The 24,778-nt window shown below is 43.5% G+C and overlaps 1 protein-coding gene across 7 annotated transcripts in view; it reads left to right on the top strand.

The window, feature by feature from the left end:
* Nucleotides 1–24,778, top strand: part of OGDHL (oxoglutarate dehydrogenase L) — a 99,596-nt gene that overhangs the window by 44,071 nt on the left and 30,747 nt on the right. For all 7 annotated transcript variants that reach the window (XM_014601722.3, XM_059729799.1, XM_006270165.3 and 4 more), the window contains 9 exons: nucleotides 4,355–4,501; nucleotides 5,886–5,976; nucleotides 6,877–7,056; nucleotides 7,563–7,691; nucleotides 10,721–10,900; nucleotides 11,230–11,382; nucleotides 16,559–16,661; nucleotides 17,354–17,482; nucleotides 22,197–22,347. In XM_014601722.3, coding sequence (XP_014457208.1) covers nucleotides 4,355–4,501; nucleotides 5,886–5,976; nucleotides 6,877–7,056; nucleotides 7,563–7,691; nucleotides 10,721–10,900; nucleotides 11,230–11,382; nucleotides 16,559–16,661; nucleotides 17,354–17,482; nucleotides 22,197–22,347 — 1,263 coding nt within the window. The remainder of the gene's footprint in view (nucleotides 1–4,354; nucleotides 4,502–5,885; nucleotides 5,977–6,876; nucleotides 7,057–7,562; nucleotides 7,692–10,720; nucleotides 10,901–11,229; nucleotides 11,383–16,558; nucleotides 16,662–17,353; nucleotides 17,483–22,196; nucleotides 22,348–24,778) is intronic.

Below are 24,778 nucleotides of genomic sequence, written 5' to 3'. Positions count from 1 at the left end.
GCCATCGGGGCTTCTGGAGGCTTGTGGCAGAGCCCCCCATGCAGCACAGGGCAGTGGGGTGCAACGTGGATGGCCCCCCTGCCTGGCAGGAGCCGGTGAGTTCAGGGCTTTTTTTTTTTTTTTTGAAAGAGCCTGGAGCTGGGGTGGGCAGGGAAGCCGTGGGGGGTGCGGGGAGTGGCCAGGAGTTGGGGGGACTTGTAGCAGAGACCCCCACACAGCGTGGGGCAATAGGGACCAGTGGGGGCAGCTTTAAAAAAAAAAGTGAGGAGCTGGGGCTGGGAGAGCAGGCAGGGGATGGGGCTTGTCTGATTCGGAGCTTTGGCCAATTCGGCAGCAGCTGAATCTCCGAATCAGGTTCAGCTGAACCTGATTCGGGGCAGTGATTTGAATCACCAAATCAAATCACTGCCCCCCACATCAGCTGAATCCAAATCTGAAGCAAATACTAGCCATTTTGCATTAAGCCTTGATTCTTCAGCCCAGTCCACAAGGACAGCTTCTATACTGATACAAGTGTGGGGCCTGTTTTAGTGTGTCTTTTTAAAATATTTTTTTAATATTTGTTCTTAATTTCTCCTCATGCATGAGGCTACAGTGCTCAGTTTCACAATAAGGAGGGCAGAACGTTTGGATAATGAAAACTGATTGCCTGTGACAGAGGTCTGTGATTGCTTTTGATGAAACTTTAACTTAATTTTTCTCTAAATCAGTTTTGTCGTCCTTTTTAAGAGTCTGATACTTTTAGTGTAAGCCCTGACCATTTTCGGGAGCTTCCAGCATCATGGGTGACTGGTGCCTCCTGAGTCAGGGGCTGCACTTGGCCCCCCAGTGGCCAGTCAGCGCCCATGGGGGGGATCCCCCCCATGGCCGGTTGCGCTGACTGGGAGGGAAAGGGGATTCCCCCGCGGCTGATTGCGCCAATCCTGGCATGCCGTTGGCACTTCCAGATCGGTGCAATTGACTGTTGGGAGACCACAGTTGATTGCTTCTCCTGGCACCTCCACTCCCTGGCCAGTGCTTTCAGGGGGTGCACGTGCTCCCCGGTGCACTCTCTACATGTTGCCACTGTCCAGCATGGTTGGCTTTAAATTTTGAGCTAGAGGTCAGTTTCTGAATTGTTAGGCACAAGGCAATATACTCCTTTTTGTCAGAATGATATTGATTGGAGGAATTTTTTTATCAAAATACTAGCTTCTAGTTGTGATAAACAAGTCTTTTTCTATAGATGCCATTTGGTCTTTGCTCCTGTGACTCTCCCTTATTAGGGCTATTCACATGTGCAACAAAGGTATGGCTTTTCAGGTTTTGAGCCTAAATTTTACAGTTAAGGCAAAAAAGAGATTTTGTTTCTCAGAATTTTGTTGTATGGATAGTGGGAAGAATGGCTGGGAGGATTAGTCTTTTGATATTGCTTATTTTTACTTTTACTTTATCAGTAAAGGCTTTAATTTATCGTGAACAAAATTCATCAGCTTTTCCTGCTTATTGTTTACCTGCTTTGGAGCAATTCTAATTTGTTTTGATACCCACTTAAGTGATCACCTGTTTCTAAAACTATGTAACCAGAGTCTGTCTGTACCTCCTTCCAGAGGCCTTTCTCTTTAAAGGGGCTAACTAGTCTACAAGCACATCATGCATATAGTAACCAATGCTGGGCAAGGTGTTGTACACTGGAAATGCAGTGGTTTAGTGGCAAATATTTTTGATGACATACAAGATGCCCCTTTCATGTACTGGAAATACTACAAAGTTGATGCTGTTTCAAAAAAAAGTTAGAAAGCTATGAATGATTAACTTTCAAGTCCACAGGACAAGGAGCAATGGGCTCAGGCTGCAGCTGGGCAAGTTGAGGCTGGCAATGAGGGAAAACAGGGGGTGCCGCACTGGGATGGGGGGGCGGGGTGTGGAAGCCCCGGAGTCGAGCCCTGGCTGGGCTGACAGAGATGGAGCTCGGCTGGATGGGAACCCCGAGTCCCCCCCCCCCCCAAATCCTTGGCACCTGTGGCTCCAGGTACAAGCCAGGCTCAGAGTGGGAGATGTGCCCTGTCATACAGCTTTTATTTCTCCCATTGCCCTTACAGTTTTTGGTTCACATGGAACCAGCACCCCCCCCAGCTGATCTAAATAGGTATGATTCCATTGACTTCAACAGAGTTATATCAATTTACAGTAGCTAGGGGTGTGTCCCACTGTAATACCCCTCTGCATTCAATAGATACAGCACTATTGTGGACTGAAAAAGATTTGGGACTTGAAGTTCTGCATTTAAAACTGTAAACTTAAGCATTCAGACAATATGTGGAAACCTTGGCATTGCAACATTATCAACCCTTGTATTATATTGGTGTAGCCTGTAAAGCCTTCATAAAAATAAATTTGTGTTTAGTATCCTCAAGCTTTTATAAATGACCCTTTTAGTGTTTTGTTAAAAGCCACTTTAACTGGGCAGTGCCTCTAAGCGAAATCCATTAATGAATGAAACAGACTAGAACTGTCAGCAAAGGACAGATTTCTTTTATCTTTTATTTCTATAGTTACTCATTCCTGAGGCAGTGATTCCAGTGTAGTGGCTTTTGGCAAATTTACCTGCTGTTACATCATTTCATTGAGGTTTCCCATGGAACTGCATGTTTTATGCTGACTATCCCCATGATTAGGCATTATGCTACTTCTGGAAAATATTGGACTTCCTGCTGTCTCCTCTTGGATCTACTGGGTGGATTACTTTGGACTTTCTGTCTGTTGAGGCTTTCCCACAGGTCAATGGGATTTTTACATATGGAGGAGCAGCAGAGTATTTAGAGTCATCACTTAAAGCAGTAGCCCTGAGAGGTGAATTTTACTACAAGCAAGAAACCTCTTCCTGTGCATAATTCTAGATTCTTATCACAGGTACATCCCAAACATGTACCCCATCTAGTTTTTATAACCCTTATGCCTCTCCGTGGGTTAGCTGCTTTGTTTATTCGTCTTGATCTCTTCAACTCACCTTCCATTCTCAGCAGTGCTCCCTCCCCCATCCTTTCTTTTTTCTTTCTGCATACTTTGTATTCAAATTATTATATTCCTTTCTGTTTAGTACATCTGCTCCCTGCAGTTCCAGTAAGATGTAGCCTATGAAAGCATATGCTTTTCTGGACAAATGAGGTTTTTTTTTAAAGCGCCACCCTGCCCTGCCTTCTGCCTGACTTCAGACTAACATGGCTAATTACATCTCTGATTTAAAAATGTAAGGGTCAGTTCTCAATGTTCTGGTGTGGGCATTCTTAAAGGAGAGGTTGAGGCGATGGGAGAGAAATCCTTTTTCTTATTCTCTACTAAAATTTATGCCAAGCAAGTTTGCAGGTGACACCAAGCTGTGGGGAGTAGTAGATACGCTGGAGAGTAGGGCTAGGATTTGGAGTGACCTAAACAAATTGGAGGATTGTGCCAAACAGAATCTTATGAGGTTCAACAAGGACAAGTGCAAAGTCCTACACTTAGGATGGAACAGTCCCATGCACCAGTACCGGCTGGGGGCTGACTGGCTGGACAATAGCTCTGCAAAAAAGGACCTGGGGGGTTACAGTGAATATGCTGAATATGAGCCAGCAGCATGCCTTAGTTGCCAAGAAGGCTAACAGCATACTGGGCTGAATTGGTAGGTGTGTTGCCAGTAGGTCAAGGGAAGTAATTATTCCCCTCTATTCAGAATTGGTGAGGCCACATGTGGAGTACTGTGTTCAGTTTTGGGTCTCCCCCCCCTTATAAAATGATGTGGACAAATTAGAGAGAGTCCAGTGGAGAGCAACAAAAATGGTGAGGGGGCTGGGAGACATGACATATGAGGAAAGACTGGGGGAACTGAGCTTATTTAATCTAGAGAAGAGGAGACAGAGGAGACTTAATAGCAGTCTTCAACTACTTGAAGGGGGGTTCCAAAGAGGATGGAGCTAGTTCTCAGTGGTGGCAGTTAACAGAACAAGGAGCAATGGTCTCAAGTTGCAGCAAGGGAAGTTTAGGTTAGATGTTACGAAGAATTTTCTCACTAGGAGGGTAGTAAAACACTGGAATAGGTTACCTAGAGAGGTGGTAGAAGCTCCATCCTTGGGGGTTTTCCAAACCTGGCTAGATAAAGCTTTGGCTGGGATGATCTATCTGGGGCTGGTCCTGCTTTGAGCAGGGGGTTGCAGTAGATGACCTCCTGAGGTCCCTTCCAACCCAAACTCTATGATTCTATGACTATGAGCCTGTATTGGGAATTCTCTAAAATCACACTGCTTATTTTGATGAATGTACTTCAGTTGATGTTTAACTCATAACCTGCAGTTTCCTTAATTTACTGATTTTTTTTTTCTCTCATCGTTTTGAGAAGATTTGAAGATTTCCTTGCCCGCAAGTGGTCTTCAGAGAAGCGCTTTGGTTTGGAAGGTTGTGAAGTAATGATCCCTGCCCTTAAGACCATTATTGATAAATCCAGTGAGATGGGGATTGAATATGTAATAATGGGGATGCCTCACAGGTAACTTTTACTTAATTAAAAAAGGTGATTGAAAATGTGCTCGCTTCCTGAGGATATTCAGACACTTTTCACATTGTTAAAAAGACTGGGATTACAGAGGCTGCTGAAGCAGAGGTCAGTTATGCCTACTAAAAGATGCATTGAACAACAGAAGTAGGGTCCTGAGAGAGCTGCCTGTCTGTGAGAGGGTAAAGCTTTCACAATTGGAGGTCAGTTGAAGACATAGTTTGAAAGAGCAAGCAAGCCTGGCAGATGCAATACTTATCCTCCTGTGTAGAGAGCCTGCAATTGACAAGGAGGATTGTACCCATTTATACTCTGACAGACAGGGCCAGGAATGGGAAAGGACTGTGGCGATGAATAATAGATTAAAAAAGAATCCACTTAAAGTGATATTCATCTTTCCTTAAACAAGACGCTCATTTGTTTGTGTGACTTTTCTGTTTTGTTCTCTAGTTTGAATTTACATGTTACAGACAGCAGTAGACTTGGCTGTCTTTTTTTGTGAGTTGAATATGACTGAGCTGCATAATTCTTGTTGAAAGTGCAGTCACCTTTCTAATACATGAGAGAATTGGTACTTAAAGCTCAGGGAAATTCTGTTAGGATAAAGTAAAGAAATACAAACTGTAGCAGGGGAAGAGGTTATAATTGTGCCATGGTATTTCTTGCTGTTTTTACTGGGAACTACTTCTTACAGCAGCAGAAAAATATAAAACTGCCACCTGCCTTTTTTTTTTTTTAATACAAAATTTAAGATGGGTAAAAGGCAGTTATACTGCAGTTTGCTACTCAAGGATAGTGTGCATTTATCTACTGTTGCATCTTTGGTAGCTGAAGTCAGTAAATTTCTGGCCGTCTCCTTTACAACAAATCTGAAGTAAACACCAGCAGCTAGCTAATGCACAGCCTGCTGTGCCTGTTGCTATAATCATTCATTTAAAAGAATTTTCAAAGGGCTACCTCTTGCCTGCAATTGTGCACCTGCAGGTGACAAAATATGCCCACCTGGCTCCCATAAGTAGCTAACCTAAGAAAAATTCCAGGCTCTTGGCTGAGAATTGTTTATTAGCTGGTCAAGGTTATTCTGTGTTCTTGGTATATTAAGACTAGGAAAGAAATTCTTAGAAATAAGGAAACTTACAGCAATCAACTGCATGTCACGCTGTGGAATGCCTCTGGAAATGCAATGGAGATGGTCTGATGTGTTTGGGAAGGAGGTTAAAAAGATCTTTAGTGAATTGGTGCTTTTAGATGTTTAATGCAATGTGCAAGATGCATTTAAGGCCTGTAGCTTATACTCTTGATTTGATTGTTTTTTGTAAACTTTGATAAGTTAATTTTCTGTTTTCAGTTATTTAAATGTATTTTTGGCTTGTTTTAGAGGCAGGCTAAATGTGTTGGCCAACGTTATTCGGAAGGAACTGGAGCAGATCTTCTGTCAGTTTGATCCTAAACTTGAAGCAGCTGATGAGGTTAGCTCCATCTTCATTAGTGAGAGGGCAAAAATTCTCTTGCCCATATAGTGTGAACAGAATTAGATGCAGTTTAAAGGATGGAGTCTGTATTTTCTGCTTTCAGTGTGAATTTGTGAAATTCAGTAGCAGATTTACTCTTTACAAAACACTGTATTATGTGCTCAAATGCAGGAGTCTTAGGAATTAACTCTTCTATGAACTGTAACTCTAAATCAGGTGTGTGAAACTCATCCAGCCCTGTGGGATTGATGAGCAGTATGGGGTAGTCCATGGGCTAGTCCCAGAGCATGAGGCTAGATCTAGAGCATTGAGGTGTATTATCTGGCCCATGGGGCTGGGAACTTAGTGGTGAGTCGAGTGGTGGCAGTGTTAATTACTGTGGCTCCCAGAGCCATTGCTCATCTCCACCAAATTCCCAACCCACAGGTAGTTCTGTGAGCCAGATGATGCATTGCTGCGCTCCAGATGTGGTCTGTGGGGCTGTCCATGGGTCAGAAATTTGATGCAGAGTGAGCAGTAGCTGTCGTAGCTCTGAGCCATACCATTTAATGCTGCTGTTACTTGCCCCCCACCAGATTTCCTGTCCTGCAGGCCAGATGACATGCCTTTTACATTCCTGCTCTAAATGATAACTGTGGATATCCAAATCCCAATATATCTATCTAATCTAGTTTGAAAGCTTTTGACATCTTCTGTTTTGCTTGGAGCCAAGCATGATGTCTGTATTTGGTTAACATTAATAAGCACTGAACTATTTAAAATTTGAAATTATGTTGTCAAAACTATAGCATAGACTGACACACAAGCCAGATTCATTTTTTAGATTTTAGACATGTTGAATTGGAAGTAGCTTGTATGAATGGCATGCATGAGCCTTCACTGCCTCTTGTCTATTAGGGATCTGGGGATGTAAAATATCATTTGGGAATGTACCATGAGAGGATCAACCGAGCAACAAATAAGAAAATCACCCTTTCGCTTGTGGCTAACCCATCTCATTTGGAAGCAGTGGACCCTGTTGTACAGGGAAAGACTAAAGCAGAACAGTTCTACCGAGGAGATACAGAAGGGAAAAAGGTAAATATTACTTGGATGTGGCAATAACTTTGGCTTGAGCTATCAGCTTTAACTTTTTTTTCAATAGATCTGTAACAGAACTCTTGTGCTGTAAAAGTGGGTGAATTATTTTTGAAGACTGAAGCTCTTTTATAATTGGACATGTCACCCTTGAAACAGAACTACTCATTTCAAATTAGTCTGCAGACAAGTGGTACCTTCTTCCTACTAACAAGCTTCCTGAATCTGACTGATTGGTAGGTTGATTAAGTTAGAATTTAGAAGCAATCAGATAAATTGGAACTAACTCAGCTGGGAATTGAACAAGGCAGTCAGCACAGACAAACATGGGGTTTATGACTGTCTTACTCCATTATTTGAATTTTGCAGTTTCTAGGAATTGCCACATTATAGACTCGGATGCTGTTGAGCTAGGCACTGTAGAAACACATACCAAAAACACAGTTCTTTTCCCTGAAAATCTTACAGTTGCAATTCTTGCTACTTTAATTACTCTTTTATTTCAGGTCATGTCCATATTGCTACATGGAGATGCTGCTTTTGCTGGACAGGGAGTGGTGTATGAAACCTTTCATCTCAGTGATCTGCCATCGTATACTACAAATGGCACTATTCATGTTGTGGTCAACAACCAGGTGATTTAGCAGTGAATTCCCAAAGCAATTTGGGTGTGATGGATGAATGGCTTCTAGTGGTATTCCTTTGTTCATAATGAACTGGATATGCTGGTCTTTCTTTCAGACCCCTCACCCCCAGTAGAATTGTTATAACTGGAAAATGGTGCTTGTGGTGGTTGCGAGAGGGTTCTGCACTTTTATCTTCGTCTGCCCTCTGTACTCGATGTTCCCACTCAGTCTCCCTTCATGATGTCTTACTGTAAAATAAAAGGGTTGTAAGGCCAGGGACCACCTCATTAGCATAGCATTATCTAGCTTTTCTGTCCTCAACCAGCAAAGGGGCATGTGGTCAGTTATCAACACAACTTCCCTCTCGAGGAGACAATAACGGAACAATTCTATTCCCCGCCGGATAGGTAAATATTCTCGCTCAATTGTAGATCCACCATTTTTTTTTTTCCTCTTTATCCAGTTGAGACTGCCAAATATTTTGGAATGGGGGTACTTGTCATTGCTCATCACAAAAATACTCCTCACCTATCAGTTGCTCTATATCTAGGTCATCTTGTTCATCCTTCTCTGAAGCAGACTCTTCCAGGGTCCCTTTTCCACTGACCCCGTTTCTCGGTGATGACTCGTACAAGGACTTCCTCTAGATATTGCCAATCTACTCCTAAGAGCATGGGGCAAGGTAGTGTTTCAGCTAGGCCTATTTTTTCTGTGTGACCAAGTACCATCAGCTGAACCCTCCTGCGTTCATAAGTGTATGAAGCCCCATGAACACAGATCATGCTCACTGGGTTCTCCGGGTTCCCTAGATGAGATGGAAAAAGAGCAGCCGAATCATAGACTGGGAGCAACTTGTATTGATCACTGCAGGTACGATAGTGTCTCCTATTACTTCAACCACCGGTTTGTTTTGATGGCCCGGCCCCTTATGCCGGCCGAAACTGCAATTAATTTTTTCATCGTGAGTATTATCGTTGGCAGTTTCGGTCTGGACTTTTTGTGAACAGAACCATGAGATGTGCCCTTTTTTTCACCACATCTGTAGCACGTTACTTCTCTCGAATCCCAGATTCAAAGTTCTCATCCCAAATTCTGAGTATTCTCTCCCCGCCGCGACTGGTTAGATGTTCTTTGCCAGGCCCCAGATGTTGGACCTCCTGAGCGGTCTCTCCTAGGGGTCTTGCCCTCTCCTGCTGCTGCAGCATAATCTTCAGCAAGTCATAGAGCTTCTTCTACAGTCTTAGGTTGATGGCATCATACCCATCGCTGGGAACTACTGCTAAGATCAGTAAGGAATTGCTGTAGCACTATAAGGTCTATTGGTTCTGAGAGAGTATGTGACTCAGGCTGCAACCATCTTTCTGCCAGATCTCTTAGCATCTGGGCCAGTAGATGGGGTCGAGTCCCTTCAGGGCTTTTCTTAGCCCGAAATTTCTGGCGATAAGTCTCAGAGGAAGTCTCCAATCGATATAATATTGCTGCCTTTGCCTTCTGGTAATCTCTAGCCTCTGTCCTGTTGAAGGCACAGTAAGCTGCTTGTGCTGGTCCAATAAGAAGAGGTCCGATCTGAGCTGCCTAGCTTTCCGGGTCTCATTTTGCAGCTGTAGCCATCCGTTCAAAGGCTTGTAGGTATGCTTCCATGTCATCATCTGGAGACACATGAGGCAACCTGGTTCCATCTCCTCCTCCTCCCCAGTGACATCTGTTTTGCCTCAATTTTCTTGCATAAATCTTGTTGGTGAGAGAAAAGCCAGATCCTTGCTTCCACCTCTTGAGTCCTCATTCTCACCATCTCTTCCAGCTGGGCTTGATGTCCCTTTAGGAATCACAGGGTAACACTGAGCCTGCTGCCAGTTGGTGGGACCTTGTGTATCCATGGACTCCATCCTGCCTGGAAGTGTCTGAAAGTTATTCCTGGGATAATTAAAGACGTTCCCAGCCAATGCACCACTTTGTGAGAGGGTTCTGCGTCTTTATCTTCGTCTCCCCTCTGTACTTGCCTGCCATGACTTGGATTGGGAAGAAAAGCAAGGAGATAGCGTTCTTTGATGTTTGCGATAGATAAATGCCACCCCGGTGTTAAAGGTCACCGTGTTAGTTTAGTTCTAAGGTAAAGTGGTACAGCAATAGCAATCTCACCAATTACTTCATTGGTGAGGGACGTCTGTGTTACAAATGAAGAATCTCTGCGCTGGATACTTTGTAGCTACTTTGCAAACAGTGTCTGCTGCTAATTACCTCATTAGCGGTGAGTGTTTCCTGCATCTCTCTTTCTCTGCAGGTGTCTCTTGCCGAGAGCGATTTCCTGCTGCTTTCTCCCAGCCTCTCTCTCTGTCTTTGGTTATAATTGTCCCAGTGGGCTCAAGGCTCGAGGTTAGCTCCTACCCACACCCTGTACCTTATCCGAGAGGGCACGTGCTCTCGCTCTCGCTTTCGTTCATATCCACTTGCTGGTGCCTCAGTGTCTTGCTGCAGCTCAGTTTCTCAGCCAAGTAATTTCCCTCTAAGATTGACCTGCCACCGCTCCTGAAGTCCCGCACTCCTGGCATTCTTCTGGATTGCAGGTCGGTTTCTTTTTTCCCCTCTGGAGTCTCCATCACTCCTCATTTATCTTCTTGTGCCCGAAGGCAAAAATCAATGCCCCACAGCCGTCTTTTATCCCCCAATTTTCGTGGGCTAATCACCCAAACCTTTCCCAGGTGTGTAATGTCTACCACCTGACAGAGTTCATTGTTGGGTCAATCCTGCCTGACTCTATCTAACTAACAGGGCTCCTGCCTGAGTCCCTGTTACACTGGTGCTTGGGGGGAGGAGATGCAAACTTCATGGGAAGCAAATAAGTTTATTAGAAACTATCACAACATTAAAACCAGCCTTTAAACTAACTTGCTTGTTATCTGACAGCAAGCCTGTGATACTGTTGGGTAAATAAGTTCACTGTATTATATTAAAACCTCAGATGCTTTATATTAGAGCAAAAACATTGAAGGCTAATAACTTGGTTGCCTTTCCTGCCTTATTGACTCTCCTCTTTTTAGATTGGCTTCACCACAGATCCCCGAATGGCCCGCTCCTCTCCGTACCCCACTGATGTTGCTCGTGTAGTCAACGCACCCATTTTCCACGTGAATGCTGATGACCCTGAAGCAGTGATGTATGTGTGCAACGTAGCTGCAGAATGGAGAAATACATTCAATAAAGATGTGGTTGTAGACTTAGTAAGTACTGGATTAGTCTTAACTTTTACGGTGTTAATTACAGTACATAAATATCATCAAACTGGTTAATGACTGTCAGCTTTACATATTGCTCACATCTAAACAGAATGTGCTCAGTAATAAGAATTTCCTCACCTTGTATTGCAGTACTGCTTAGAGGCCTCAAGACAAAGGTCCCATTGTACCAGATGCTGCCTCCTTAGAAATTAATACTAATGTGAATATCTCTTGGCTTCTGTAGAAGCTGTTATTTTAATGTCCTAAGCACTATATATCAAGAAAGCAGTACATGTGAATAGCTTAGATTCCTTACTGCCCTCTTTCTGCAGGTCTGTTACCGAAGGAGAGGCCACAATGAAATGGATGAACCCATGTTCACCCAGCCCCTGATGTACAAGCAGATCCACAAGCAGGTGCCAGTGCTGAAGAAATATGCTGACAAACTGATTGCAGATGGGACTGTAACACTGCAGGAGTTTGAGGTACAATATGTCAGCAGAGTGGAAGGCTGTTTGTGATGCTTTTTGCAGAAAGAAGTGACTGTTTCATTACACACTGTTAGCTTAACTACTTCTTCCTTGACTTCTTTGCCTTCTCTCATTGACTTTTCTGACTTACTTCAGTTATGTCTTACATAAAATTGAAAATCCAATTACTGGGGAAAAAAGTGTCCAAAGAGATTAAGTTAATGTTCGCCATCTTTAAATTCAGTTACTTAAGTAATGAAAAAGAGGCAGATTTATCACTAATTGAAGCTAGGACATTTATGATGAAGTCTTCCTGTTGCATGGTTGCTGTTTGCCCCAAGTGCTACATAGCATTTCAGTAATGCATACTAAGTAGAAAAACATGTTCTCCTCTATCCTTAGACTGACAAACAGTGAGTTAGGACTAAGAGGGAAGAAGCAGGAAATCCAAATTACCCTTTCTGCCTTGATCTTAAAAGTATACCATGGAGGTGTTGTCCAGTCAAGTGATATCTGAATGTTCATGATCGTGTACACTGCATGTTAATCATAGGAGCTTCTTGTTGCCACATCTAAAAGTAGCAGCTGTATGCAATAGGCGCTGTTTATTTACCTGTCAGTAGTAAAACAAATAATTATGCCTAGGCTTATTTAAACCACTGTCAAAGTTTAAAAAAAATAAACTGTTTTGCAGGTTAGAATTAAACTCGTTAGGTTGGTTTTGTGGGGGGGGGTTTGGGGTTTTTTTCCATGTGTTTGGAAGTAAATCTTGTGCTCATGATCTGAATTAACCATAGCAGCAGCAAACACAACTTTGCATGAGGAGATGCAGCAAAATCTTCAGCAGCACATGGGCCTGCATCTATACTTTCTCTAACTGTAGTATCAGTATTATAGTGCTTAGGGTCAGAAGGGACCTAAACAGATCATCAGGTCTGACCCCCTGCCCTGGGCAGGAACGAGTGCTGGGGTCATAACATTCCAGCCAGATATCTATCTAGCCTCCTCCTTGAAAACCTCCAAGGTAAGAGAGAGCACCACCTCCCTTGGGAGTCCGTTCCAGAGCCTGGCGGCCTTAACTGTGAAGTAATGCCTCCTGATGTCCAGCCTGAACCTTCTTTCTAACAATTTGTGGCCGTTATTCCTAGTAACCCCCGGTGGTGCCTGGGGGAACAGTCTTGCCCAATTTCGGCTCCCCCCGGTGAACTTGTAAATGGTCACCAGATCCCCTCTCAGCCTTCTCTTGTGGAGGCCAAATAGGTTCAGGCCCTTTAGCCTCTCTTCGTAGGACCTGACCTGCTGCCCCTTGACCATGTGAGTGGCCCTCCTCTGGACGCTGTCTCTGCTAGCCACATCTGTCTTGAAGTGTGGTGCCCAGAACTGGACACAGTACTCCAACTGTGGTCTGACCAGTGCCGCATAGAGGGGAAGGATCACCTCCCTGGACCTGCTTGTGATGTATCTGTGGATGCACGACAAGGTGCGATTAGCCTTACTGACCGCTTCCTCACGTTGGCAGCTCATATTCATCCTGGAGTCAACAATGACTCCAAGATCCCTTTCTGCCTCTGTGTTGACAAGAAGGGTGTTCCCCAGCCTATAGGTGTGTTGCTGGTTCTTTATCCCTAGATGCAGTACTGTGCACTTGTCTGTATTGAATTCCATCCTATTCTCATCTGTCCACCTCTGCAGCCTGTCTAGCTCTAGCTGGATTCTGTCCCTCCCCTCCAGCATGCTCACCTCGCCCCACATCTTAGTATCGTCAGTGAAGTTGGACAGCATGCTTTCCACACCCGCTTCCAGATCGCTGATAAAGATGTTGAACAGTACAGGCCCCAGAACCAGCCCTGAGGGACTCCACTGCTTGCATCCTTCCAGATCAAAAATGACCCACCCACCACCACTCTCTGGGTGCAACCATCTAGCCAATTTGCCACCGATCTGACTGTGTAGGCATCAATGCAGCAGTCACCTAGTTTTTTTGAGAGAATGTGGTGAGAAACCACGTCAAAAGGCTTCTTAAAGTCCAGGAAGACAACATCTACCTCAACACCCTCATCCAGGGAGTTTGTGACCTGATTGTAAAAGGAAACCAGGTTAGTCAGGCAGGATCTGCCCTCAGTGAACCCATGTTGGTTGCCCCTGAGCATTACCTTCCCTGCTGGACCCTTGCAGATGTGTTCCTTGATAATTTTCTCAAAGGTCTTCCCAAGGACTGAGGTAAGACTGACTGGCCTATAATTGCCAGGGTCCTCCTTCCTCCCCTTCTAGTAAATGGGGACCATGTTGGCCCTTTTCCAGTCCTCCGGTACCTGGCCAGAGTCCTATGAGTGCTCATAAACCCATACCAGAGGCCCCGCTGTACCCCCTGCTAATTCCCTCAGCACCCTCCGAAGAAGAGCATCTGGACCTGCTGATTTAAACACGTTCAGCCCCTCCAAAAGTTCCCTAACTAGGTTGTCCCTGACCCTAGGCATGGCGGTGCCTCCCCTGGGTCCATCTCATCCTAGTGGGAGAGATGTCCTGGTCTCTGTTCAGAAATATGGAGGCAAAGAATTCGTTAAAGAGGTCAGCTTTTTCATTTGCTGCAATCGCTGGATTGCCAAGCCTGTCCTGTAGGGGCGTTGCTGCACAGCAAGCGGGGAAGGGAAGTAGAGAAGGAAAAATGCACCTGGTTACCACCAGTTTGACTATAGAAGTTATTTACTGTTAAGTATATGACATTTATGATGGTACTAGTAGTAATAGACATGCAAGGAAAAACAAACAAAACAATTATAATATTACCCTGGTTTAATTGAGTATTTGGGGAAACCTAGCTCAAGCTTAACTAATACAATTTAGGTTCAGAAAGCTATTCCTAGAAGAAAAAGAAAAAGAGGAGAGAGAGAGAGCAAGAGCTGGGATCTCACCATTCCAAGGCACTCAGGTGATTTGTTGACAAGCAAAGTTCCCAGCACAATCCTTGAAGGGAGAGAGTCTGTTTCTACCAGTTTCTTGAGAACAACAGCAGATGGTGTCAGAGAGATCTCTCTCTTGAAGCACACTGTTTGCTGCTTTATTATACCCTCAGAAAGTTTGCAGTTTTCTTATTCCCTCAGTCTAGCCTCTTCAAAGCATTTTTTAAATTGTAAATCAAGAGGGTTCCAAGCCATAATTGACAGGGAAAATCCTGTTATATAAACAGTTTAAATTTAAATGAATTACCTTTTCAGTGACAAGGGGTTATCTGGTTTGGAACATCTCAAGAAACTGATTAACAACCAGGAAAAACACTAAGTTTTAAGGAGTAACCAGACACCTAGGAGCCTGCTTGAAATTATTATAAATATAGAAGATACTGGAAGGGATACCACATTGTTTCTTCTCAGATAGCCTAGCTATGCTTGCACTGTGAAGTCAGCATCAGTGTTTTGTATTTTATCTGTTGTGAATAAGCCTCGGCTTGGCATGACTTTCAGATTTTGCTGTAGTCTTTTAACAGACTTAAGAGGATTACTTGGAGTGTTCATAAACTTTGTGGGGAGGACTTCCACCAGTCATCCCGGGAAAAGTATGACACCATTTGTGGTCAGAGCTCCAACGGGCTGGATGCTGTGATGAACCCTTAACCATTGTTCAGATGTCGCCCATACCCCCTATGACTCGGTCTCTTGCCTCAGCAATCCCTAGCCTGGCAACCGAGTTTTAGTCAATCAAGTTTAAATAGGCCTCCCATACTGGGACTGGGGAATGTATGGCCTGAGATGCCTATTACATTTTTCTTCTGCTTAGTTCTGTGTAGATGAGGTGTGTGTGTGTGTGGGGGGGGAATAGAAAAAGTCCTTTGTAAGTCCAGCAAGCTGGGTGCCAGGGCTCCCTCAGGAACACAGAGCTGACAGTTAACAGAGCACATCTACATGTGTGCCCATTGGGAGCAGCTTGGAGCAGAGCTACTCCTGCCCTGCTCCCCTCCCCCATCTACAGCAGCCAAGGGAGCTCTAGGCTCCCCTGGCTGCCAGCCCCAGGCTGGCAGGGGGCACCATGGTCAGGCCTGGTCTCTCTCGGGGAGGGGCGGGGGGGGGGGGGGAGGCTGTCCCACTTCTAGGGCAGCCATTTCTCAGCCCCATGCCCCAGGGATGGGAAAGTGTCCCCTCCCCCATAGCTGTTTTCCAGCCCTGTGCCTCAATTGGCCAATTAGGGTAGGAAGCTGGGGAAACAGCTGCGGGGGAGGGGACAGGTCCCCCTCCCCCCTGCTGCTTGGGCTGTCCAGGAGCAATTTCCTCCTTTCAGCTGTCTGCACAGTCAGTATTGTATAGTAGCTAATGCAGAGTTAATCTACTACTTCTATTTACAGGTAGTAGAAAACTGCTCATTAGCTTAATTTACTGTGCAGTAGCTGTTGCACATGGTTATATGGTGACGCTTTGCTGCACAGTAGATTAGCCTATTGCGCAGTGAACACCTAGTGTAGACTTGCCCAAGGAGTAGGAGTTAATGCTGCAATCCCAGGGCCCTTACTGCAACCCATCTAAATGTACTCAAGTTTGTCTTTAAGCTAGACAGCAGTATAGTGTCTGCAGGGTGGGCTACACAAACCTATCTAGAGGCTGCTGCAGCTGTGAAGTTCTCTGTACCATAGTTAGCTAAGTTAATTCAAGTCTGTCATTGGATCTCTGGCTTTCAGTGTAGGTAAACTCACAGCTTGGTATTGTGCCTTAAGGTGTGAATTGTGCCCAACCATTTCAGGTTACCCAAGCAGTGCAGCTAAGAACCATTGAGTGTTTGTGAAACTTCCAATTCCTGTGGTGATGCTACATCTTGAAGCGTAAGATTTAGTTTGATCTGAATATGCATGACTACAAGCCATGTATGTGTCTGCTTGTTCTTATTTCATTCTCATCTGGAATACCACCTGTTGTTTTAGTGCTGAGCTTTTATTCAGTAGCATCTGTCCCAAGTGCTGAACTGTTAGCTTGTGAGGTGGATAAATATGCTTAAGAGGCCTGAACCAGAGCTTGGTCCTAGATAAACTGCAGTGACTCTAGGGGAATTTCTTAGCTGGTGTAATTGGGAACAGAAACTAGAATTTTGTAAATGGCTCTCTATTATGAAAAGGTTTTCTCACACTTGAATAATATACAATTTCTTTGAACAGTGGGGGGGGGGTGCTTATTCTGTCTGCTTCATATATAGATTCTTTGTCCTGTAGGAAGAAATTGCAAAGTATGATAGAATCTGTGAAGAAGCTTATACAAGATCTAAAGATAAAAAAATTCTACATATTAAGCACTGGCTTGATTCACCTTGGCCTGGTAAGATATGTCCTTTCAAATAACCTACTACCTTTGTTATTGATACATTTGTACTTCCATTTTGTGCCAAATTCCTGCAACTCTTACTGATTTTATCAGGCAGTGCTTGTGCTGAGTGAAGGATGTAGCACTTGTTTACTTAGGCTAACTGAAACATAGCATACCAGATGAGTTGGGCAGAGTGCATTTGTCAGCAAATCTTTAAATCTGAATGTGTCCAGAGCAATTCATTACTACTTTTTGGGAGGGAGGAGGACTCCCTCTTCCTTCCCCTCCCAATCAGTGCTGTTAAGAGAAAATAACTTTCCTGTAGGGGTACATGCCTTGTTGGAGCAGGGGAAATTGCCCATTCCCACAGATACTTTGGTGAACTGAAGTGAGCCCATGCCCTGTGTTGGCTGGCCCTTTGGAGATAGGTGAATTACACCCACAGTAAATTAAACTAAGCAAAATGGAGCTATTGGGTGCATGTGCGTTCAAGTATCATTTCATGGAAGACCTTTTAAATTGAGCCTCTAATTTAATTTAAAAGCTAGAAAAATGGCTCTTGACCATTACAGACATTGATTTTTTTTTTTTTAAAAACAGGTTTTATAGTATGTAAAATAATACAAATGAAAAGCAGACTTCTTAAGAATTAGCTCATTTTAATAACAAGCATCTGGAATGTTTTACAAAATTTCTCCTTCCAGGCTTCTTTAATTTGGATGGAGAACCAAAGAGCATGACTTGTACTCCTACTGGCATTGCAGAAGACATGCTGACTCACATTGGCAGTATAGCCAGCTCTGTGCCACTTGAAGATTTCAAAATACATACAGGTCAGCTGGAGTTCTTGTTTCTAATGTAGTATTGCTACTTTCTGTTTATACTTAGGTTTCTGAACATAAGCTGCTGATTGATCACTCTTCTGAAGTGTATTAACTGATAAAAAGGAGGAAGGAGCATGTTACCTTTCTTTGCAATTAATACTGTATTTACTTGAATATAATATGAGTTCCCCCCCCCTTCCCCCCATTCAGTATGGTGGTGGGGAATCTCTTATCTTACATTCCAGTATGGGCCAGGCAGGAAGCTGATGCAGCCCTGGAGTGGGCTAGGATGGTTTATGTGGCAGGTAGGGGGTGCATGGGAGAGCATGGGGAAGGGTGCATGGTGTGGGAGGAGCATGGGAAAAGGCAGAGGGAGGATTGTGAGGGGGGAAAGGATGCACAGAGTAAGGGGAGGCCCAGGGGAAGGGACATGCAGAGCGCAGGGAAAGGGATATGTGGAGCGTCCCTTCCCCCACACCACTTCAACTGTATTGTCTCTGCAGCACTGCATACCCTTTCCCACATGTGGGGAAGGGGTGCATGGTGCAAGAGGTAGCACAGGGAAGGGGCATGCGGTATAAGGGAAGCTCAGAAGGGTGTGCAATGCTGGGCAAGGGGCTGAAGCTGGACCCACTGTTATTACCTGGCCCAGCTGGATGCTCCATGCCCCCAGTGGAGACAGAGCAAGAGAAGCTGCAAAGGTAAGGGGGGTGGAGTGGCAGGCACAAAAGGGGAACAAGTGTTAGGAGGCACAGGAAAGCACTGGCAGGGGGTGACAGGGGACAGACATGGGGGATCAAGGGGCAAGGTTGTGGGGATGGACAAAGGGGCATAGGGCAGGTTATTTTCCCCCACCAATTTTCCATGTCTGCAATCTGATAGTTGGGGGGTTGTCTTAAATTTAGGTTTGTTGGCAATTTGCGTAAAAACAGTACATGAGATTTTATGGGAAGGTGGCAACAAAGGGTCTACTGACTTCTGTCTACCAGTTTAATATTCCTTTATCACAATACTTCTGTCCTTTCTTTTTCAAAAGAAACACTTTTCTTTGGAAACTTGTAGTTTTGAGGGAGCTGAAATTCTTTGTAATATTCATCTGCCTAAATATTTTTAGGCAAGACTGGGACTACCTTGGACTACCTGCCTAGATAATTTCCTTCCCTTTCATACTTACCCCTCCAAAAAAAAAAAAAAAAAGAAGAAGAAATAAATGCATATTTTACAGCCTTACAATATCAGCATTTGGAATAGGTCTTTGTATGTGCTTGTGTTCTTCCAGGGATACTAAATGTTGTAAAAAGCAGTGGTAATGGGTTTCCTAATTCTCACTTGCAGGCATATTAAACAGAATCAATCATAATATTAACTTTTAAAAGTCTGCATTACACTTGTGCAAGAGGCCCTGGATTGTTGTGACACTGTTTAATTTTTTAATTAATATTAGCCAGATATTTAATTTAAAATACTGATTGTACACCTGACAAGAATGGAAGGAAATTTAGGTTCATCTCCTTTTGGAAACCAGAATAACTTGATTAATTCTTGATAGCTCTAAAACTGTGTCTACATCAACTGTTGGGATCAGCCTTAAAGTAATTCTGTTAGTCCATACCTGCTGACTGTCTACACTTAGTTTACCCCTAGCAACATCCAGTCCATGGCAACACTAGTGTCTCTGCTGAATGGATTCTTAGAAGAGCCATACAGAGAACCTGTGATATCATATTTACTCAAATCTAACATGAGTCTGAATTTAAGATGACCCCCCTATAACTAGATTCTGTACATGGAAAATGTATAAATTGGTTATAATTTTCCATGTATAGAATCTAAATATTGGGGGGTTGTCTTTAATTCAACCCCTGCCACTGCTGCAGGAGAGCAGGTAGTGGGGGGACATTCAGTATGGGGAGGTCAAGCGGTTTGCCCCCTGCTTTTGCCTGTTACTTCTGCCCCTTATGTCTGCTCCCTATCCCCTCCCTGCAGCCTCAGGCCGCCTCTTTACCCCCCCGTCTCTGTTCCTCCCCCCACCCAGCCTCTGTTCCTTAATCCCTCCACCCTTACGCTTGCTCCATCCCTGTTCTAACCTGAGGCACGGAGCATGGCTCAAATCCAGCCCCAGTAGCAGCAGTGCAGAGAGTGGTAGTTCATGGGGCTCAGGCTGAGGGTAAAGGTCAATCCTTAATATCAGTATAGTGGAGTACTGTTCAATTTTAGCACGCACTGCCTAAGATTCACAAAATAGGCCTCGATTTTAAATAGTAATACATTATGTCAAAAATACTCTAACCTGTTGTGGTGTTTCTGAATTCTTGGCAATAGAAGGTTTAAGGTTATAGGATCATAGGAATGTACGGCTGGAAGGGACCTCATGAGGTCATCTAGTCCAGCCCTTTGCACAGGGTAGGATCAGCCCTGAATAAATCATACCAGTCAAGTGCCTGTCTAACCTGCTCTTGGGAATCTCCAGCCCTGAAAATTTTCCAGTTTCTCAAGGTAACCTGTTTCAATGATTGACCAACCGTATCGTCAGGCAGTTTTTCCAAATCTCCAACCTAAATTTCCTATACTGCAGTTTGAAGCTATTGCTTCTAGTCCTCTCCCCTACAGCAACAGAGAAAATGCTATCTCCAAAAAGTGTAATGCACTGCTAACTGAGATACCCAGGCTTTGGGTTTTTTTTCCATCCTCAAAAAACAAGAGAAAGCAAGAGCTGGCATTTTGCAAGGGATGCCTTGAGTTTTAAAAGGTTGAGAACCACTGATATAGACATACCATAAGTAACACACAGTATAACACATGACTTTCCATTTTTTGAGGGATCAGTGGTTTTCTACAGATAGTAGGTCTTAATTTGTGAACTTTCACATAGTTGAAAAGGCCACCAAAATGGAGAAGTTTGTTGGTTGGGGAGTTAAAATGGAGGGTGCACCATGAGGATATTGTCAGTGTCCTTTCTCCAGGATAAAATCAATAGGTGAATGCCTTCCTCTTTTGGAAAAATAAATAGCCAGCCTGTCTGAACTCTAATGGACAGATGATCTTTTGCCTGGGAATGTTCATTTTTGACCCAGGACGTTTAGTGTCACACCATGTTGCCTTAATGTAAATCACCACGTGGCTGTTTTCAGAGCTGAAATAATTTTTGGTATCTGACACTCATGTTTGAGTGGGAGTGTGTTTATGTAAATAGGATTTACATACTTTTAGTCATCTTAGATGCTTGTGTTCAACTGTTGATTAATTAATATAAATGATTTCTAATATAATATAAATGATGTTTAACTATAATTAGTGATCAAGGATTAGATATAGGAGTCCCATACAGCATTCATTTCTCAGATATAATTATGTTCTCCATTTAGCATGCAACCATCTTGTGATGTTTAAATCCACATGAAAATAAGTTGCATAAAACTGGTTATGTGTTTACACTATCAACATCATACTATTCAGGCAGGTGTGAAAGATGAGATCAATCTCTGAAGACTTCATGGTTAGAAATTAGACATAGGCTGGAAGGTATCACATCTATGTAACTGAGGTTGAGCCGCTACCACTGCTGTAGTGGGGGAACGCTTTTCTAGTCAGTTCCCATATAGATATTCTAGAAAAGGTTCCTTTTTGAAGGAAGAGACTATTGGGTTAAAACCTGGCAGAGTGAGACAGTAAAAGGGGTCTTAAAATATTCACATAGAGTAAACATCATGAAAGACAACTTGGAGATGGAATGAGACTAAGGGAACAATTGAGTCATGTATCTTGAACAGTGGCAGGAGATGAAGAAGAGATCAGGAAAGTGTAATTTTTGTATCAAACCTTTGGATATTCAGAAGACAGTTGTAGCTTTGGCAAGGACAAAGTTCTGGTGGTAGGAATGGGGAGTGATTTGCATATTTTGCAAGAAGGGGTGTTAGGATTTTTAGGCAGCAGCATTGGTACAAAGGCAGAAAGAGACCACAATAAAATGACTTGCAGCTGGAAAGGCTTATAGTCTTTTCATTTGAGGTGCACTGTGTGCAGTTTTGATCCCTGTGAAAGTCATGCACCTTGAACTCTAATTTCCAGTTTCAAGGAAACTGTAAAGACTCCAAAAGTAATGAGAGCTTCCCCATGGAAAGCTGCTGGTGCATGAAGTTCCCATTTGAGAATCCACATCCCATTTAAAATTCAAAAACAATAGATAGTGTCAGCCACTTTATTCTGTTCTCGCTACATTTCTGTTGGTTTGTTTTTTTTTAATTCTGCCTCTTCTCCTCCCTCAACTGCTTTTTTGCAGCATCCCCCAAAGTCCAGAAAAGTAAAATAAATAAATAAAAAACTACAACCAGCCCTAATCTGACTTTGTTGCTTACTGAATAGCACCAAGCAGTGCAGACTTGAAAAGAAATTTAAATATTTGGATTTGAATATCCTATTTTTGTACTGCTGCAAAATAGTCTTTGACAAACTCTTATCTTTTTATTCTCTCTCTCTCTCTCTCTCTCTCTCTCTCAGTAAATAAATAAATAATATTTGCTGCCCTTGGTCTGCATTTACCAATGACTTTGGGTAATCCCCAAAATATTGGGGTCTGAGGGGAGGGTACGGCCATCCATCTTGACTTGTCCCCCTGGGCCTGTCTCTGTTTTCTTTGTGGAGCTGGAGGGAGAGAGATTAATATAATATGTGTGCAAACCATTTGTGAAGTAGTCTCACTACTTTCTGACTTGCCTCAATATAGGACTCTCTCGCATTTTGAAAGCCCGTATGGAAATGACGAAGAATAGAGTTGTTGACTGGGCCTTAGCAGAATATATGGCTTTTGGATCTTTGCTGAAAGAAGGGATCCATGTTCGACTGAGTGGACAGGATGTGGAAAGGGGCACTTTCAGGTAAGTGCCAGCCTGACTGCTGACAAATACTATTGGATGGAAAACTACATAGGAGCATAACTAGGTGTTCATTTTAAGTGTTCTATTGCTATCTGAAGTGTGAAAGGAATTGTACAATCATTTGCTGTTACACTGTACTTGTACTGTTTGCTGTGCAAGAGGTTGATGGGTTTGGTGGAAGATACAAGGATATGATTATCTTTTGAAAAATAAGTCATAACTTCTTATAAGACAGAATATGAAATTAGCTGTAAATGAGTACTTCTCTTTTAGCAGCAACATATTAAATTGAGACTTAGGGTTCAATGAGAGGAGAGTAGTCAGGCAAGTGGGAAGGTAGATCTGTGAGCAGTGATGTAATATGGTAATTTACTTCTTATGTGTCTACCACTTCATCCTGAGTGGGTATGGGAAGAAACGGGGTGCAAATGATGGAGCCCTGGGGCTTATGTGGAAGGTGGCACAAGGGTGCAGAAGGATCAGTGGAAGGCTTGTAAGAGCGACCAGGGAAGCCAAGAGAGGAAAGTGGTGGTACCAAAGGGAGGACATGTTAAACTAGAACCTTTCCTGCTAGACTGCAAGTAACATGGACTAAGTATAAATTTCTGGAAGATTTCCTTGCAAGACATTTTTATACTGGTAACAAGCACTTGTAGTGCTAGACAATAGCCTAGAGCAGGTCTATTCAACTGGTGGCATGTGAGGTCCCTAAATCTGCCACTACCACTGCCCATACACTGCTGGCATTGCCTGGGGGCTGCTTGTGGTCCCCAGCCACACCAAAGTTGGACAGCCCTGGGCTAGAACCACCTTCCATGAATCACTTCCCCGTCCCCTCCCCTCACACACCCCACCACAAATTTGGGGGAGTCTGCATGAAGCTGACTCCCCTATCTCAAGAGAAAGCTGTAAACTGTCTCTGGCACTGATAAAAGCAGTAAACAAACCTCAGCCTTCTAGTCGTCTTTCTGTTGCTGCCTTACAAGCAGGGATCCCATCCTGAGTCATAGGCCACACCTGTTAAAGGACCTTTTTCCAGCATTGATGCTGAGTTTTGATAGGATGAAAAGAAGCACTGCTTAAGAGATGAGCCAAGTTGCCATCACCAGCATCTAGCAAGGTGAGATTTGAAGTAATCTGATTTGTGTTTAGGCTCAATTATCTAAGACCAGGCAAAATGAAAAAACCCACCTTCTGGTCCTGGTTTTAACTTTCAAATCAGTACAAGGTAACCACTAATAAAGTGCACTACATTTGCCTTCGGAACTATTGGTGGTGCAGTGTCTTTAGAATTGCAGTTCCAGTTCCAACCACCAGGGTACTGACTTCCTCTCAGATGTAAACAATCTTGGTACTTGTCCATAGTAGAATACCTACTCTACCTGGGATACTGTCATCTTCATAGGGAGGCAGAACACACTTAATAGAATGGGGGTTGTAAACTTCTCTGGGCATATGGATCCTTAGATTCCATAAGTCCACCCTCCCATTCCTGGGTAAAACTATGCAAGTAAGGGATTCTACAAAGGAGTCCATGAAGGGTGAAAAAGAGAGACTTAGGGCTCATAGGGCCTGCCTACCCAACTTAGTATGCAGCCTATGATGGCAGTGTCCTATATGCTACTCCAGGAAAGCTTGCCTGGCCCAATGAAGGACTATTGAAAACCCCAAAATACATGTCCTATATTTGCATTCATTTTAGCCACCGTCAGACAAACAGTTGGGATGTATTGGTTCCCTGAAAAGGGATTTGAATGTTTTTATTCTCATCTTCCAGTGGATTTTCCTTTAGTTACTTAAGGTCAAAGGGAACCAAAACAGAGGCCTTCTAAGTCCCTGACAGTGTTCCAGCAGATAGGGATGCAAAGAAATTGGATCACTTTGGTTGCTTGTTCTACTCATCAACCTGGCTCCACATGACGGTGGCTTATTTTCCTGCCTCCTCTCTCCAAATACAACTAAGACTAGCACAGGCTGTTTCAGTCTATATTAAGGCTCCCTAAGGAACTCTAGAGAAGTTGACATTTTGACAGGACAAACATAGTTGTCTGATAGGCAGTAGTACAGTCAGACTCCAAATTACGTGGGGGATACGTTCCTGAAAAACACCATGCAAGTTGAAACCATGTAACTTGAGGCATTAAGTCAATGGAAAACATGGGGATAGAGACCTGGGATTAAGATTTGATAACATTATTTCATAATAAAAGGATATTTAAATACAAAATAATGAAGTTAGTAGCCTTATTAAAACCTTTTACTCCCGGCTACGTGCTCATACGTAGACAAAGCTTTGGCCCTAATTGCCATGCCGTTGACTACTGCTCCTTTTGTATTGGTCATTTAATTGATCCAAAGATTAAGGAGTTTCTCAACCTTATCTAAATGAGGAATTCTAGTCACCAGTGACCCTCCTGAACTCTCAGAGGTT

Source organism: Alligator mississippiensis, chromosome 6, assembly GCF_030867095.1.
Source record: "Alligator mississippiensis isolate rAllMis1 chromosome 6, rAllMis1, whole genome shotgun sequence".
Classification (NCBI taxonomy): Eukaryota; Metazoa; Chordata; order Crocodylia; family Alligatoridae; genus Alligator; species Alligator mississippiensis.
Note: the sequence above shows the minus strand (reverse complement) of the source record. Positions and strands in the feature narration are given on the sequence as shown.